The sequence below is a fragment of the Morus notabilis genome, unplaced genomic scaffold (genome assembly GCF_000414095.1).
Source record: "Morus notabilis unplaced genomic scaffold, ASM41409v2 Scaffold125, whole genome shotgun sequence".
Taxonomy (NCBI): Eukaryota; Viridiplantae; Streptophyta; class Magnoliopsida; order Rosales; family Moraceae; genus Morus; species Morus notabilis.
Window position 1 is genome coordinate 137,334 of NW_010363325.1, and position 15,227 is coordinate 152,560.

The window sequence follows — 15,227 nt, forward strand, 5'->3', positions numbered from 1 at the left end:
TGTAGGGAGAAGAGGGCATTGATCAAAGACCAAAACAACGCATTTGGAATGGCGAGCATTATGATTCTGATATTGATGAAGATGAGAAGCCTCGGATTAGAAGCTTTGATACTGATACTCATCCTGTGGTTAAAACTGAGACAATGTAAGGGTTTTGTTTTATTAAGTTTATGTGCAGGAAATACTTTTCTTTCTCCTATATAACTTTAACCAAAATGCAAGATTGATGCATATCATTCTTCAAGTAAGGTGTTGAAACTCGTGAGTTTTTTCTAGTCAAACTTCTCAGATAACTAACTCAACTGGTTTTTTATTCATGAAAATTGGATTATACCTGAGCCTTATACCTGGATTATATGTATCACCATCTCCATCATCCCACTGACAGTACGTATAACTTGGAAGTTCATATCCATTTTGACCCAACTCCAGTCCACCACTTGTTCAAACCTTGTCAATAATCTCTCATAGTTTATAATTCTTTAGAATTTCCGGTTTCTTTAAGATCCTGGTTAGGTATTTTAAATATGAGTCTTGATCCTTCAAAAAAAAAAATACAAAAATAAAAAAATAAATAAAAGAGAAAAAAGATAAAAAAAAAGACTTGGTTTTCATTTCTCAAGTTATTGGCTCAAACCTCTGTTGGTAATGGAACTCGGTGAATCTTTATTACCAGTTAACTTCGAATCTTAATCTTGTAATTTCATCTACTCATGAATTGTTTGCGTTTGTTTCTCTCCTTGGTCCTGTTTATGGAGTTGAACATCACCTAGTGCAAAATTGCTGATTGCAATATTGGAAATCTCATAAATTTTTTTCTTTGAACAATGAACTTGTTATTGAAGGGGTGCCTTTTTGTGATTGTTATTACAGGGATGTTAAAGACGAGATGGAAGAATAGGAACCCCTAAAGCACCATTTGAGACATGATAGATAGAAGTCTATAGTTTCTGCTCATTATCTCTAATTTCTTATCATCCGGAAGTTAAAGATCTTTAATCAAGATGAAAACCTATCAAGGCAAAGCTTTCATAGAAGAGCGTAAAAAAAGAAAACAAGTACGTATTTGTTTGCAATTAAGTCATTGATGTCTCTTATCTTAAAGCCTTTTGGGTGGAACTGCATGAAAAAAAGGAAATATTTCGTTTGTTACACAGGTGAAAACCAATACTTGTACCCTGCAGACAATATCCTTCTTAAGTAGAGAGAAGATCTTTTTTTTTTCCCTAGTTTGTGTGCGCTTTGCACTTTGTAACAATAGATTTGTACTTCGCTGGTAGTTTTTTGGTTATTGTCTTGTGCTTGGTACAGATGTTGGAACATTTTTGTTACATTTCCCTCCAACTGAGGAGAATGGAGAATTTTATAAGTGTCCAAAAGCATTTGGCTAGCCACCAAAATGCACTTTTTGCTTACTGTTTCTAGTTCTTTTTCTACAAGTAAAAGAGAACTTGATTTGAAAGCATAAAATCCTAAAATATGCCACAATTCTGCAATCGTATGAGCGATTTATGTTCCACTGATTCGGCAATTCCACTGATTCAGCCAGTTGCCGCCTACAATGCCGACGGATTACACTTTGTGGAGTGACTCGTAATTATTAACGTTGCTACTCCGTCAACTATTACTATTGCTGCGATTTGATGTTTGATTTATTATTTTTTTAGTGTGCTTTTGAATTTGAAGAATAATGAAAAGGTCCGATTTTAATAACAAAAACAGTTTGGAAGTCACATGAATGAAACATTTGAAGAAAAAACAAAAAACAAAAACTATTTGGAATTCTGAGTTTGCCTGCAACTCTAAAAACTCTCATTTTATCTCTTGGGTTTTTGAATTAATTCTAATTAGTCCCTTTTTAAAATCTTGTTAAAAAAAATATAAATTAAGTAAGATCATATGGTCTTTTTCTATTTGGTTTTAACAAAATTTATGAAAAAAATTCTGTGACCGCTCTACCCTTTTCCCGTCTGTCTTTAAATTTTAACAAAGAATGTTCCCTTTAAAATAAAAAAAAAATAAAAAATAAAAAAATAAAAGCAAGTCTGTTGGAACCGGATAAAGTTGACTAGTTGAGTGACTATACATGCTTCTTTCTTCGCTTCAAATAAGAACAACTCCTTGAATTCATATGTAAATATTTGGCGCCAACTGGTACGTTTTCCTCTGAAGAGAGAGAGAGAGAGAGAGAGAGAGAGAGAAAACCATGACATTCCCGCTAACCTCGTACCAAATCCCAACATTCCCTCCTAACCCACGAAGTCCAATCCACTCCCCCCCATCAAAAAGACTACAACTGGCCCCCAAATCCCACCATAACAAATCCACCAACCCCCAAACGACAAGAACCCCCCAAAACGGCGCCGACGGAATCCCTGCCGACGACGTCAAAGTCCTTGCCAAGTTCAAGTCCCGTCACAACTTCATCCGCGTCCTCCAAGTCTCCCGCAAAGCCGACCACCCCTTCGCCGGCTCCCGACTCCTCCTCCTCGACAACCCCGGCAACATCCACAGCATCTCTTTCTTCCTCAATTCCAATCTCACCACCCACACCTACTTCGATGTCTTCGCCACCCTCCCTCCCATTCTCCCCCCGGGGGGCCCACTCGCCATTTTCGGCTTCGGCGCCGGCTCCGCCGCTCGCCTCATTCTCCGCCTCTACCCCCACGCCGTCGTCCACGGCTGGGAGCTCGACCCTTCTGTGATCTCCGTCGGAAGAGAGTTTTTCGGGCTTTCCAAGCTCGAGAAAGATCACCCCCAGAGGCTGTTTATCTACATTGGAGACGCTTTTAAGGCTAGCGTTAGAGATGGGTTTTCTGGGATTTTGGTCGATTTGTTTAGTAAGGGAAGTTTGGTTCCTGAGCTGCAGGATCCGAAGACGTGGGAGATGCTCGCCAGGTGTTTGAGAAAAGGTGGCAGAGTGATGGTGAACGTTGGAGGGAGTTGCGTTGAGGCGGAGGATAAGCGGAGAGATGGGAGGGTGGTTATGAAGGAGACTTTGAAGGCAATGAGAAGGGTTTTTGGGGAGAAGCTTTTTGTTTTGAGGCTTGGGAATGGGAAGAACGAGGATAGCTCGGTTGCTCTTACAGGTGATTCGCCGGATCTTGATGCGTGGAAGGAGAAGCTCCCTCGTTCTTTGGCGGGCTATGTCGATATGTGGACCCCATTTCGCTGCTGAGACGGTATGTTTTTGTTTCTTGATTGGTTGAGGTGTTCAGTGAAGTTCTCGTCGAGTAATTTGTTGAGTTGGTTTCTTTGTTTTGTTCATGATATTTAAGTGTAATTGCAACGTGAAAATGCAAAGGAAGCCCATTTAGTGTTGTTTTTGCTGAAGTCAAAGTAAAAGCTATGGCTTTTCACTGCGTTCGGGACTAAATATTTAAAAATGAGTTTAATCTTCTAGTAAGTAATAAATGTGTTTGTTAAGGTTTATAAAATGTTGTTTAAACTTTAAACTTAGGAAGTTTTTTTATGAGACTTTAAAAGAAACAGAGAAAATGAAACCAGTAACTCCTTAACCAACTGACAAGTCGTCAAGTCCTATTATTTTTCTGAGAAGTAACTTTTGGATTCAAGAAGGACGAAGCTAAAAGCAGCTTTTAGGAAACAATTGCAAACATGTGTGTGACTGTAAACACGCACGCACACACACACACAGAGACAGACACACGCGCACACACACACACACACACACACAAAAGAAACAGAGAAAATGAAACCACTAACTCCTTAACCAACTGACAAGTCGTCAAGTCCTATCATTTTTATGAGAAGTAACTTTTGGACTCAAGAAGGACAAAGCTAAAAGCAGCTTCCAGGAAACCATTGCAAACATGTGTGTGAGTGTAAACTCGCACAGACAAACATATTTCACAACTTTCTGCACGTGAATTTTAAATGTGTGTCGTTGGAACACTGACGTGTAAATTTGGAGTCATCTGGTAATATGCCCAACTTGTAGAAAACATTGCTACTCAACACAATTTTGTCGAATGCTGCCTTTGACGTTCAGTTCAGACATTGACACGAAGTATCAAATGCCTTGGTTTGCGCCCGTGCCCACTGATTCCTAGTAGTGAACCAACAAGCCCTTTTTATATAGCCAAAATTTTCAAGTTGACATTTCTTTTTTTTCTTTCTCCGTGTTGTTTTTTGCTCTTTGTTTGCCAACTTGTAGGATCAATATTGAGTCAACAACCAAGAGCCAGCTGTATAACCAAAGATATGGCCCCGTTCTTTTCACAATTCGAGTTGGAAAATGCCAGCTCGATTAAGTTTTCAACTCAAATTGGTGTTGACATAATTTGAACTTGCGAAAAGAACGGGACCTATACAAAAACGACATCTGTTGCTCCAATATAGATTTCTTTTGTTGAACTTGAGTTGACCCCAGGCTCTATAATGTTCTGCGGATTGTGTGTCAATAATACGCGTACGCATTCAAAATATCAGCTTAGCAGAATCTTTTCTTCCTGGTTCAATTTCAGTAGCCTCTTAGTAATTCATTTGTCTGCTGGGTCCTTTTCTCATGCACGACTTTTATTTAATTTTTTGTCATTTTATTTTTGCATGTGTAGCTTGACAAAAACGTTACTGTTCAATTGATATTGCGGTGAGACCATGTCCATATATGTCTCTGAGCTTTTGAATTCACCCAGCACTGTTTCTTGTCAGTTGAAAGTTCACTGAACAAAACACACTTTCCTCCCACCCAAAAGGGGGGAAAAAAAGGAAGAAAGAAAAGAAGAGAAAAGAAGAGGAAAAAAGTATCTTGTAACTTGTATTTCTTTGTAGATTGCAAAGTCAAATTTCTCCCTCACTCTTTCCATGAGAATATGGGAAGTTAGGTGCCAAGACTCAAAGTCAACAAACTTTTATAATATATAACCCCCATGATGGATAATAAAAGAGGTTAGGTGCCTAGACTCAAAGTCAACAAACTTTTATAATATATAACCCCCATGATGGATATTAAAAGAGACCTAAACATAAAGAAAAACCAAGCTATATTTTCAGATGTTGCTTCTGGGGTGACCTGGCTTTCTTGAGGATTCTCAAGTTTGTATTTTCTGCTACTAAAAATGAACTCTTCTGCGGAAAAGCTGCTTTTACTATTTCTTCTCTTCGGCCTCGGTGTTTATATGGCAACTTCTTCAACACTCCTTCCTCATGGTAGTTTTCTTCTCTTCTGATGATTTTCTTTTCTGTTTTAGGCGTTTTAGCATTGTTGAAGTCGGTCATCCGGTTTATGTTCTATTTGGCTTTTTTTTTTCGCTTTACCCTCTTCAAATAGTTGTCTCTCACATAGGTCCTGACTTTTTGAGATTTCACTTTCTTACTTTCTTATGTTAAAGTTTCCATTGAGGCTTTAAACATAATTCGTTCAATATCACCTTTTGTTTATGAAGGTGACAAGAAGAGTTCATCGTCGTATATTTTTGACTGCAAAGGCGTGTTTCGGGTCATTACAGCAAGAGAAGTAGGCAACTTTGGATGTGAAAATCTAGAAGCCGTTGAACACAAACCGGTATCCTCCCGGAGTCTGCGAAGCCTCCTAATACCACCTCCTTCGCCGATTAAAAACAAGGCAAAGACTTTGGATGCCCCTGCCGCGCCCGCATCTCCTCTAGTTGCTTAAGTCTCCTTGTTCCATGGATGTCAATATTTCAACTAGTCCTCTCATCTCTGTACATGGTTTCTATTGCCATACGCAAATGTGTCATTAATTCAATCCTGTTCTTCAGGAGATCATTTGTGGGTTATTGTTGTGCAATTGAATATCATTACTGGTTCTCAGAGCATGTAAAAAAAACAAAAACAAAAAAAGAAAAAAAAAAAACTACTGGTAGGAAATAATCGATCTCAATAGTAGATGTATATTTTAGTTCATTAGCGTTGATTTATTTACTAGTTGTATTGAATTTCTCAACCTCAGATTTTGGCAGTTCTTAATCACATTCTGAAAAAATAAGGAGGCCTAAGGACATTAGAATTACTTTACTTTATATTTATATAAATTAACATCATTTTTATGCTTATTTTATCTTTTTGTTTAATGGTAGTGCGCCACAGATAATGTTAACGCTGGGTCAACTTGTGCAGGATGAAAGCTACACAACTGAAGAAAACTTCAACACAAGCATTTTAAAATTCCGCTTCTTCCCTAAATATTAATACCAATGCATAATTTCCGCGTCAAAAAAACTCATTCGAGTTATCTATTAAAAAAGAGAGAGAGAGAGAGAGAAAAAAAAGAAATCCATCTTGAACCGAAGGCCTCTCAAAATCATCCTGGTGGCAATTTCCACCATTCATTGCTACTCGTGTGCAATTTTCCATTATTTTTCCTGCTAATGACGTATGTTTTGTGAAGGACCTAAACACGCTGTAACATGTAGAGATTGATGCTGTAATATGAAATTTATTCCATTTAACAATAAATTTTGAAAAGGTAGACCATTGAGTGTGGTGGTTCGACGTTAATGAAGTACCGTGAAGGGTTTGTGGTCACAGGTTCGAGTGTTGGGTTGCCCCTTAAAAGATATTGATTGTAAAGGCTTGTTTGAGGCTTTGAGCGAACATTCATATCAATCTCCGGGACCCCTTTGGTAACACTTGGGCTATGCTTACTGATTCGGCATCTCTCATACGTACGTATTATGGTGTAAGATGGTATAGTCTTTATCTATATACATACACAAATAGTCTCCAAGAATGAAAATTTTAATATATGTCCGACTAGTTCTCCTTGAGTAAAATAAAACTTAAAGTTTATTTTTTAATAAACTCAAGTTATTTTTTTTTAAACATTAGCTTTTAAGGCTAATGTATTTGTTTCTTGATTGGTCTTGAGGTGTTTCCAATGAAGTTCTCCTTGATTAATTTGATGGGTTGTTTTCTTTGTAATGTTCTTGCTATTAGATGTAATTTCAGAGTGAAAGTGCAAAGAAAGCCCGTTCGGTATTGCTTTCGCTAATACTTTTAGGAAATACAAGAAGAGAAGTAAAAGAGTATTGACTTTTCGCTATGCGTTTAGAACTAATTTTTAAAAAAGAGTTTAATGAAACAAGAATGACATTTAAATGTTATATTAAGCATTAAACATGTTATAATGAAACGTATCAAAATGTTATTAAAATTCTGTACCAAGTTTAAAAGTCTTGTTACTCTTGTAGCTTTTGGACCCAAGAAGGACGAAGCTAAAAGCATTTTCAAGGAAGCAACAACCATTTGAGTGCCTTGAATTCAGTTAGTACACATACCAAGTTTGTGAAACAAAAAGCTCTTGTCTTGAGGAGATTGCTTTAATTGAACCAGCATTCAGCGTATGGCTGTGAAAAAGATTAGTTTGCAAACCACAAGGCTGTGTTTCAAGTTGTAATATTAACACTTTTTTTTTTTTTTTAAATGGTTTTTTTTTAAATTTTTAATTTTAACCTTTTTTTTTTTTTTTTAAATGAGTTCTCTTCAAACGTGTAAGAACAAATTTAGGGTCTATCCAATCCAAACTCACTTGTAAATTTGGAGTCTTATGGAATTGAGATGCCCAACTTACGGAACATTGCAAGTCAACACATTTCGGTTGATGGCTTTGACATTCACTACATACACTTTCAAATGCCTCCATTTACAAAAAAAAAAAAAAAAAAGCTTCAAATTACGCCCACTTATTCCTGTTGGGTTTGTGGCTTTAATTAAGCCTTAATTTTGAATAATCTTAACAAATGCTACTTAAAAATATATGAATCAAAATTTTTACTATTTACTCTTAATTTATAATTTTTTAGTTAAATAATTACATTAACAAATTTTTTCTTAATTTTGCTATTGGGCCAAGGCCCATTGGTTTCTCTTATGAGGTGCTGCCGACCTTCTTTGGAGAAGCATATTTATATAGTTCGACTTGCATTAGGGGTTGTAGGACTAGCCGACTATCTTTGGGAGCATATACATAAATATGCTTCATAGGTGGCCGTGAGACTTGGGTAGCAGCGGCGTGGTGTTCTCCTATTAATACATATTTTCTCTTTTTTGTTTTTGTTTTGATGTAGGAATATTTAGTCATAGAATTATTCTTTGACAGTTAGAGTTCTTACTTTTAGAGTGAAAGATTTTTGTTATATTCAGAATTTGAGCAGTGAGAAATATTTAATAAACTTTTATAATCTTCTTTGCTAATAGTAAAAATTTTTTACCATTTTTGTTCTAAACCACGTTAATTTTCTGTCTTTTAAATTTTCTATATTATTCATATTTTATTTTAAATCTGTTTAATTTTACGTTTCGGACAACAATTCCTAGTAGAAAACCAACCAGGACTTTATATTATAGCCAAAATTTTCAAGTTGACCCTTTTTTTTTTTTCTTTCTCAGTCTTCCTTGTTTTTTGCAATTTTTTTTTGCCAACTTGTAGGATCAATATTGAGGCAACGACAAAGAACCAGCGGTATAACCAGAGATATTATACAAAAACGACATCTTTTTCTCCAATACCCCAGTCATTTGAATGTTCCGACTTCAATACATAGTGGATCAATAGTATATGCCTACGCATTTCAAATTATAGGCTTACCAGAATCTTTTCTTCTCGGTTCAATTTCACTAGCGTTTTAATAACTCAGTTTTACTTTTATTTAAGTTTTTGTCGTTTTACTTTTACATATGTAAGCTTGACAAAACGTTAGATTCAAATGATATTGCGGCCTGATCATGTCCATATATGTCTCTGAGCTTTTGAAGCCACCAAGCACTGCTTCTAATCAGATGAAAATTCACTGAACAAAACACCATTTTCTCCCACTCAAAAGGAAAAAGAAAAAAAAAGAAGAAAGATTCCTGTATTCTTCGTAGATTTCCAAGTCAAATTTCCCTTTCCATGAAAATACGGGGAAGTTAGGTGTTTGGGTTCAAAGTCAACAAACTTTTATAAATTAGATAATTATTTTAACAGTACGTAATAATAGTTGACAATTGAGGAGACGATATATATATATATATATATATTACCCATGATTGTCGATAAAAATAAACCGATACGTAAAGAAAAACCAAGTTATATCTTCAAATCTTGCTTCTGGTTTTGGTTTTCTTTACACAAGGGACTCCGAGGATTTTCCAAGTTCTTATTCTCTGCTACTAAAGATGAGCTCTTCTGCAGCAAAGCTGGTTTCACTATTTCTTCTCTTGGGCTTCGCCGTTTTTCTGTTAACAACTTCATCATTCATTCCTTATGGTAGTTTTCTTGTCTTCTGATTGATCGTCTTTTCTCCTTTAGGCTTTTTTTTTTTTCGCATTATTGAAGTTGGTCACCCGTTTTATGTCCTGAATAGGGAAAAAAAGTTCCCTCAAAAGTTCTGATGATATTTTACCTGTTTTCCTATGTTAAAAACTTTCCCTTGAGGCTTTTGACATTACTTAAATATTTTGTTTATGAAGGTGACAAGAAGAGTTCATCATTGTATATTTTCGACTGCAAAGGCGTGTTGCGGAAGAGTACAGCAATCGAAGAAGGCGGCTTTGGATGTGAAAATCTAGAAGCTGGCGAGCACAAACCGGTACCCTCACGGAGTCTGCGAAGCCTCCGAATATCACCTCCTTCGCCGATTAAAAACAGGGCAAAGACAAACTTTGCCCCTGCCGCACCTAGTCCTCTAATTGCTTAAGGCTTCGTTTGGAATGAGAGTTCAAGTCAGGATGATTTTAATTGTAATTTTAGAGTAAGAATCATGATTCATAATTTTATGTTCAAATCATGATTCTAAAATCAAAACCAGAATCAGGGGTTTAAACCACCTAAAACTAAGTTTAAAACATTACATTATGATTCAAACCTTGAATTAGAACCATCTAAATCAAATACTGATTTGAGTGAGTCAAATCAAAACTACTTTTTACTTTTTATAAATAAACACTGATTTGAACTAAAATCATGATTCTAAGTTCTATAACCCTTATACCATACGTGCTCTAAGTCTCTTTGTTCCATGAATGTTAATTATTAATACCAAAAAACAGAGTTCATATTTCAACTTGTGGTCTCATCTTTGTACTTGGTTTCTCTTACCATATGCAAATTTCTTTAGAAAATCATTTGTGCAAATAGACCAGTTGTTTAAAAAGGTATTGACTAATAAGAAGTTAAGAACTCAACCAGTGGCTTGTTCGTTCAGTTCGCTAATTCGAGCTTTCAATTCGAGTTGAGATATGACTTTATATAAAAGCTTTTAATTGTAACATAAAAAGTTAAATGTGATTTTTTGTAAGAACTTTTAATTGTAGCAAAACTAGAATTGAAAATTTGAATCGGTGAAATGAACGAGCTTGTATGCAAGTACCCTACTTGTACTTATGTTGTTGAATTGAACACTCTTACCAGTTCTTTAAACATGTAAAATTAAAAAAAAAAAAAAAACTACTGCTATTAAATAGTTGATCACAGTAATATTATAACGTTAATTCATTGGCGTTGATTTGTTCATTAGGGAGACGTTTGGTTCATAGATTAAAATTATGTGATTAGAATCATTTTCGATTTATGTGTATTTTTTGTGAGAGAAAATACTGTAACAAACTATGAACTATAATTCAAATCATGATTGCTCAACCTTGGACTTTAGTCTTTAACCACATAAAGGAGGCCTAAAACCACTAGTAGAATTACTTTACTTTAAATATGATAAATTGACATCATTTTTGTGCTTCTTTTATATTTTTGTTTAATGGTAGTGTGGCACAGCTAATGCTAAAGCTTGGTCAGCTGCAGGATGAAAGCTACACCACTGATGAAAAGTCTTTTTTAACTTTTGAAAACTTAAACGCAAAGCATTTAAAAAATTATGTTTCTTCCCTAGTTGTTACTAAATTATTAAAACCAATGCATATTGCGCGTCAAATACTCATTTGAGTTATCTATAATAAAAAATAAAAATAAAAACCCCATCTTCAACAGAAGGCCTCTCAAAATTCTTGTTTCCGACGTACGTTTCTATGATGTTTGTCTTTCCTGCAAAGTTTGCGGCTATTTCCACCATTCTTTTGCTTCTCATGTGCAATTTTCCACTATTCTTTCCTGCTAATGAGTAATGACATATGTTCTGTGAAGGACTGTCCTGTAATCTAACATGTAGAGATGGAAGATGTAATATGGAATTTGTTCCACGTAAGAATAACTTTAATAAGGTGAACCACTGAGTGTGGTAGCCTAACAGTAACGGAGTACCGTGGTGGGCTTGTGATCACAGATTAGAGTGTTAGATTATCCCCTTGGAAGTACTAATTGTGAAAGCATGTTTCTTGTTAGTCTAATACTCAGACTTAAAATTCATGGGACGACACTCATATATATCCCTACACATTTGATAAGATTAGGGTAACTCAATCCTTGTCTCAAAGGTAGGGCTTTTAACGAATATTCATGTAAGCGTCTGGATGTCAAGCTTACGCCGGTCACCCCCTCCTCGGGTTTTTCCTTAGACACCAAAAAAAAAAAGGACTTTGATAAGGCCGAACATTAGATATTTTTCTTTTGATAATTTTGTTAGATATTTTTCAACATCATTAATATTACGTAGAATGATGTCATGTGAGATCTATGGTTTCACAATCTTGGTTTCAGAGAAAATTTGTTGAGAGAATAAGCAGAGTCTATTAAGGCACTTTTACCAAACTGTAAAGTCTGTAATGGAATGTAGTAAGAAAGTTAACGAGTGTTGGAAGGAGTCTGTTAGGAGTAAAACTGGAAGTAATTCAATTCACTTTCTAGTGACTACTAAATTTAGAAATTGGAATCTTATCATTTTTAAAATGTCATTGTGAGTGATTGAATAATCCTTGGCTAGATAAGTGCATTTAAAAATTGATGTTTATTTTTCTACGTAATCACCGAAAGAGGGAGTGACATTTCCTACATTATTTTGGCCCCATACTATAAATACATGAATATTGAGTGGGAAAGAAAACTCTCTTTCATTTTCATTTTCCATTCACGTGAAGTAAACTTATCCTTAGAATGAGACAAATTAGCAAAAGAGAAAGTGAATAATTAATTAAGAAGATAAGAAACACAGGTATTTTCTGTTTATCAAGCGTTAAATTTATACTAAATTTAGTTAAAAGTCAAGTCAGATTCAAAAAATAATATAAATTCGACGGTTGATAAACAGAAAATACCGATGTTCTTAAATGTGAGAAAACACAAGAGAAATTTCATTCTTTAAATAAACAACAATTAGAATATAGTAGGTTCCTTTAATTTTTTTTAATGATTTTCTCAAATTTACGGCTGGTGTTTGATTAGTTTGATTTGCTTCCTTAAGATTATTGCATGCCAAAATGTGGCAGTTTAGTAAGTTAATATGTACGAAGTGAGTAGGTGCTTGTTAATTGGAATCTCATATATGGAAAGCTATTAGTTAAGCAAATGCTTCAATAAGTGAATATATTTTATACATGTTTAAATCGATAAATTCCCTGATTAAATCTACTCAACTAATTAAGTATCCCCATTGCAATATATTCAAACATATTAATGGAAGTGTGGTCCATGTAAAAATAAACATGCCTCTACATTTAATTCCGTTTAAATTTCTTCTTAATCGCTGCTAAACAAAAAGTATATCCGAGCAACAAACAAAGGTAAAAGATTGAGAGCAACTACTGGCCTATTTGTTTCATACGTTCGAACTCATGATTCTGATTCTGCTATAGTACTTTTTTCACACAAAAATGTGAATAAAAAAAGTCCCCGTTAATGAGTTCTCTCAAAAAATTTAAATTTAAAATCAGAATCACCGACTTAAATGCGTGAACCAAAGGGCTATAAACTTGGTTCATTCTTGAATGTGGGATTTGGCGCTTTGTAACTCTAAATTTTTTACTAGGAAATTTTAGCATTTTCACTTTGTAGAATAATAATACTTAATTCAATAGTTAACAGAGGTTAAACTTCAATCAGAACAATGGTTATTTTTAACCACTTTTTTTTTATTTGACATTTTTATCCTTTCGAAAAGTATGCCTTTGGAAATTTACTCTTTGAATCAGTAATTCAATGGCTAAATTGCAAATAAAAAAAAAGATAAAACAAAAATGTGAAATTATGAAAAATTAAGGTACACAAGTGCTAAAACTCCTATTAATTTACTAGTTTTGATTAGTTTTTTTTTTTTATTTTGATGTATATATATTTTATTTTTTTATACAATATGAGATCGAATCCACATCCTTCCATACTCAAACCTCGCCCACCCCAGATTATAGTAAAATCTCATAAGGTGGCAAACAACGTTAGCATACCCTCCTTGAAGTTATCAAAAGAGTTGGTCCGAGGTGCTAACAAAAATGTTCGTTGAAGACTCGACGAGCCTATCAGTTGACGAGGAGTGTGTCATTTTAGCTCCACCAATTGTGCTAACGCTGAATCATTTGACCTAGTGGAATTACTTTTAAATCTGGTATAGACACAATTGTATGTTGTCTATTAAATAACCTGAGTTCTATCCACTAATTCATACATGTCACGTTATGATCTTCCCCATAAACTTGTAACCTTTGGTCTCATTTATATCTTCTTTAATTAACGGTTGTTGCCTTGTTATTTTTTGTTTTAAAAGTCAAGTACTGGGCTAGATAATGAAAGCTGCACAACTTATTTATTGGGACTCTTCCTGTTTTTTCTTTTCTGGATTGGATTATTTTGAAGATCAAAATCAAACTTTACGATGATATCAAGATTCTTTGGGCTAGATTTTGAACCCCATATAGATCAGACATTCTTAATCCTTTTTTCATTTCACATTTAGTACTTTAAGTTTCATTGCACACAAAAAAATAAAAATAAAAAAACATTCTCATCCAATTAGCATTTCTCTGATGTATTGTTTTTCAGCAAAGTTGGTGGTAATTTCCACTCTTCTGTTGCTTCTCATGGGAAATTTTTCAATTTCTGGCCAACATCTTGCTGGTAATATACATATGTACATATATTATTTTTACATGTATATATTTACTAATCTTTTGTTTTGTGACAAGAAGAGTGTTTGAAAATTTTATGAAGCAGGAGACAGATTAATACACAGATCAGAAGACTACACAAAATTGTTCTGCAGGAGTGAATGTTGTTTTGGACGTCGGAGATTGTTTATTAACAAAAAGTTTCCGATCCTACGATCAGCACCGTCACCACCACCACCCCCCGTTGAGGGTCGAAAAAGGGCCATGAATGTGCCACCAGCTCCGGCGTCGACTTTCTTCTTTCATTAGTTTGTTCCGATTACTAATTAACAGAATGATACAGTTTTTTTTTCTCCCTTTCAAGTTCCATATTTTGGTCCAATATGTACAGATATAATACTTGTTAATAGTGCTTGATTTGTGCTTTGTAGCCAAAAGGCATATCTTTCTATTCTTGTTTTTTTTTTTTTTTTTTTTTTTTTTTTTTTTTTTTTTTTTTTTTTTGGGAAACACTAGCTTGTGATTATGGTAAAGTAGTAGATTTGTCGCATAGAAATGCAACAATATAGAAATAAAATATGGATATTATTAGCTCATTTTCTTATTCATAGGAAAGAACAAGGATCAAGAGTGAAGAAAAATGGGAAGTTCTATTTTGTTCTTTTTCTTTTTCTTTTGTTTGTTTTGTTTTTTGTTTTTGGGGGCTTGTGAAGTTCTGTTTTGTCAGTAAATGTATCAAATCCAAGGTACTCCTAATTCTTTTTCCATGATTTTAAATGCAGAAAATTGCACCTTCAAGAACTCTTGGTGTATTTTGTTCTTATTAATTCATCCAATCACCTTCCACATCTTTGTTTGCAGCTTAATTTTGCTTCATCATTCTCTTTGCAATTTCACTTGCATGCTTTGATTGCAAGACCCATTTGAAAACACCCAAAAAATATTATATATTTCCATGGTATCTTTATACTAAATAGCCTCAAGATCACAAAATCTGAGAGATTTTATACATGTATAGATATAGTTTTGACATCATGACATAAAGGAATCATATCCTTCTAATAATACCTGATTGGATTATCATTTTTCTTGCTATACATGTATACATAATATATGATTTTATACCTGATTGAATCATATAAAGGAATCATATCCTTCATACACAACTAATATCAGTTTTGTTTAGTGAGTTATATAGAGATTACAAACAAAACTAACCAATTCTGATCAATTTATAGTTTATTGAGATAACAGAACCAGCATCACAAGAAAAACAA

The 15,227-nt window shown here is 34.4% G+C and overlaps 3 protein-coding genes across 3 annotated transcripts in view; all 3 read left to right on the top strand.

Moving 5' to 3' along the window:
- LOC21397682 (histone deacetylase 6) overlaps positions 1 to 1,044 on the top strand; it is a 3,679-nt gene extending 2,635 nt beyond the window's left edge. The window contains exons 5-6 of the mRNA XM_010104190.2: positions 6 to 145; positions 874 to 1,044. Of these exons, the coding sequence (XP_010102492.1) occupies positions 6 to 145; positions 874 to 901 (168 nt within the window). The 3' untranslated portion in view covers positions 902 to 1,044. The remainder of the gene's footprint in view (positions 1 to 5; positions 146 to 873) is intronic.
- Positions 1,045 to 2,140: 1,096 nt separating this feature from the next.
- On the top strand, positions 2,141 to 6,013 carry LOC21397683. Its single transcript, XM_010104191.2, has 2 exons — positions 2,141 to 3,182; positions 5,409 to 6,013. Exon 1 carries the CDS (start codon positions 2,207 to 2,209, stop codon positions 3,176 to 3,178), a length of 972 nt encoding a protein of 323 aa, XP_010102493.1. The 5' UTR covers positions 2,141 to 2,206; the 3' UTR covers positions 3,179 to 3,182; positions 5,409 to 6,013.
- Positions 6,014 to 9,110: 3,097 nt separating this feature from the next.
- LOC21397684 lies at positions 9,111 to 9,686 on the top strand. The gene is made up of 2 exons (XM_024169544.1): positions 9,111 to 9,232; positions 9,436 to 9,686. The coding sequence occupies exons 1-2, from the start codon at positions 9,142 to 9,144 to the stop codon at positions 9,660 to 9,662; spliced, it is 318 nt and encodes a 105-aa protein (XP_024025312.1). The 5' UTR covers positions 9,111 to 9,141; the 3' UTR covers positions 9,663 to 9,686.
- The last annotated feature ends 5,541 nt before the right edge of the window (positions 9,687 to 15,227 follow it).

Excerpts from the sequence above, each read along its gene's own strand:
- LOC21397683 (XM_010104191.2), top strand. The coding sequence starts at position 2,207 with ATGACATTCCCGCTAACCTCGTACCAAATCCCAACATTCCCTCCTAAC.
- LOC21397684 (XM_024169544.1), top strand. The coding sequence starts at position 9,142 with ATGAGCTCTTCTGCAGCAAAGCTGGTTTCACTATTTCTTCTCTTGGGC. Across the intron at positions 9,233-9,435 it reads TTCATCATTCATTCCTTATG|GTGACAAGAAGAGTTCATCA; the intron begins GTAGTTTTCTTG and ends TTGTTTATGAAG.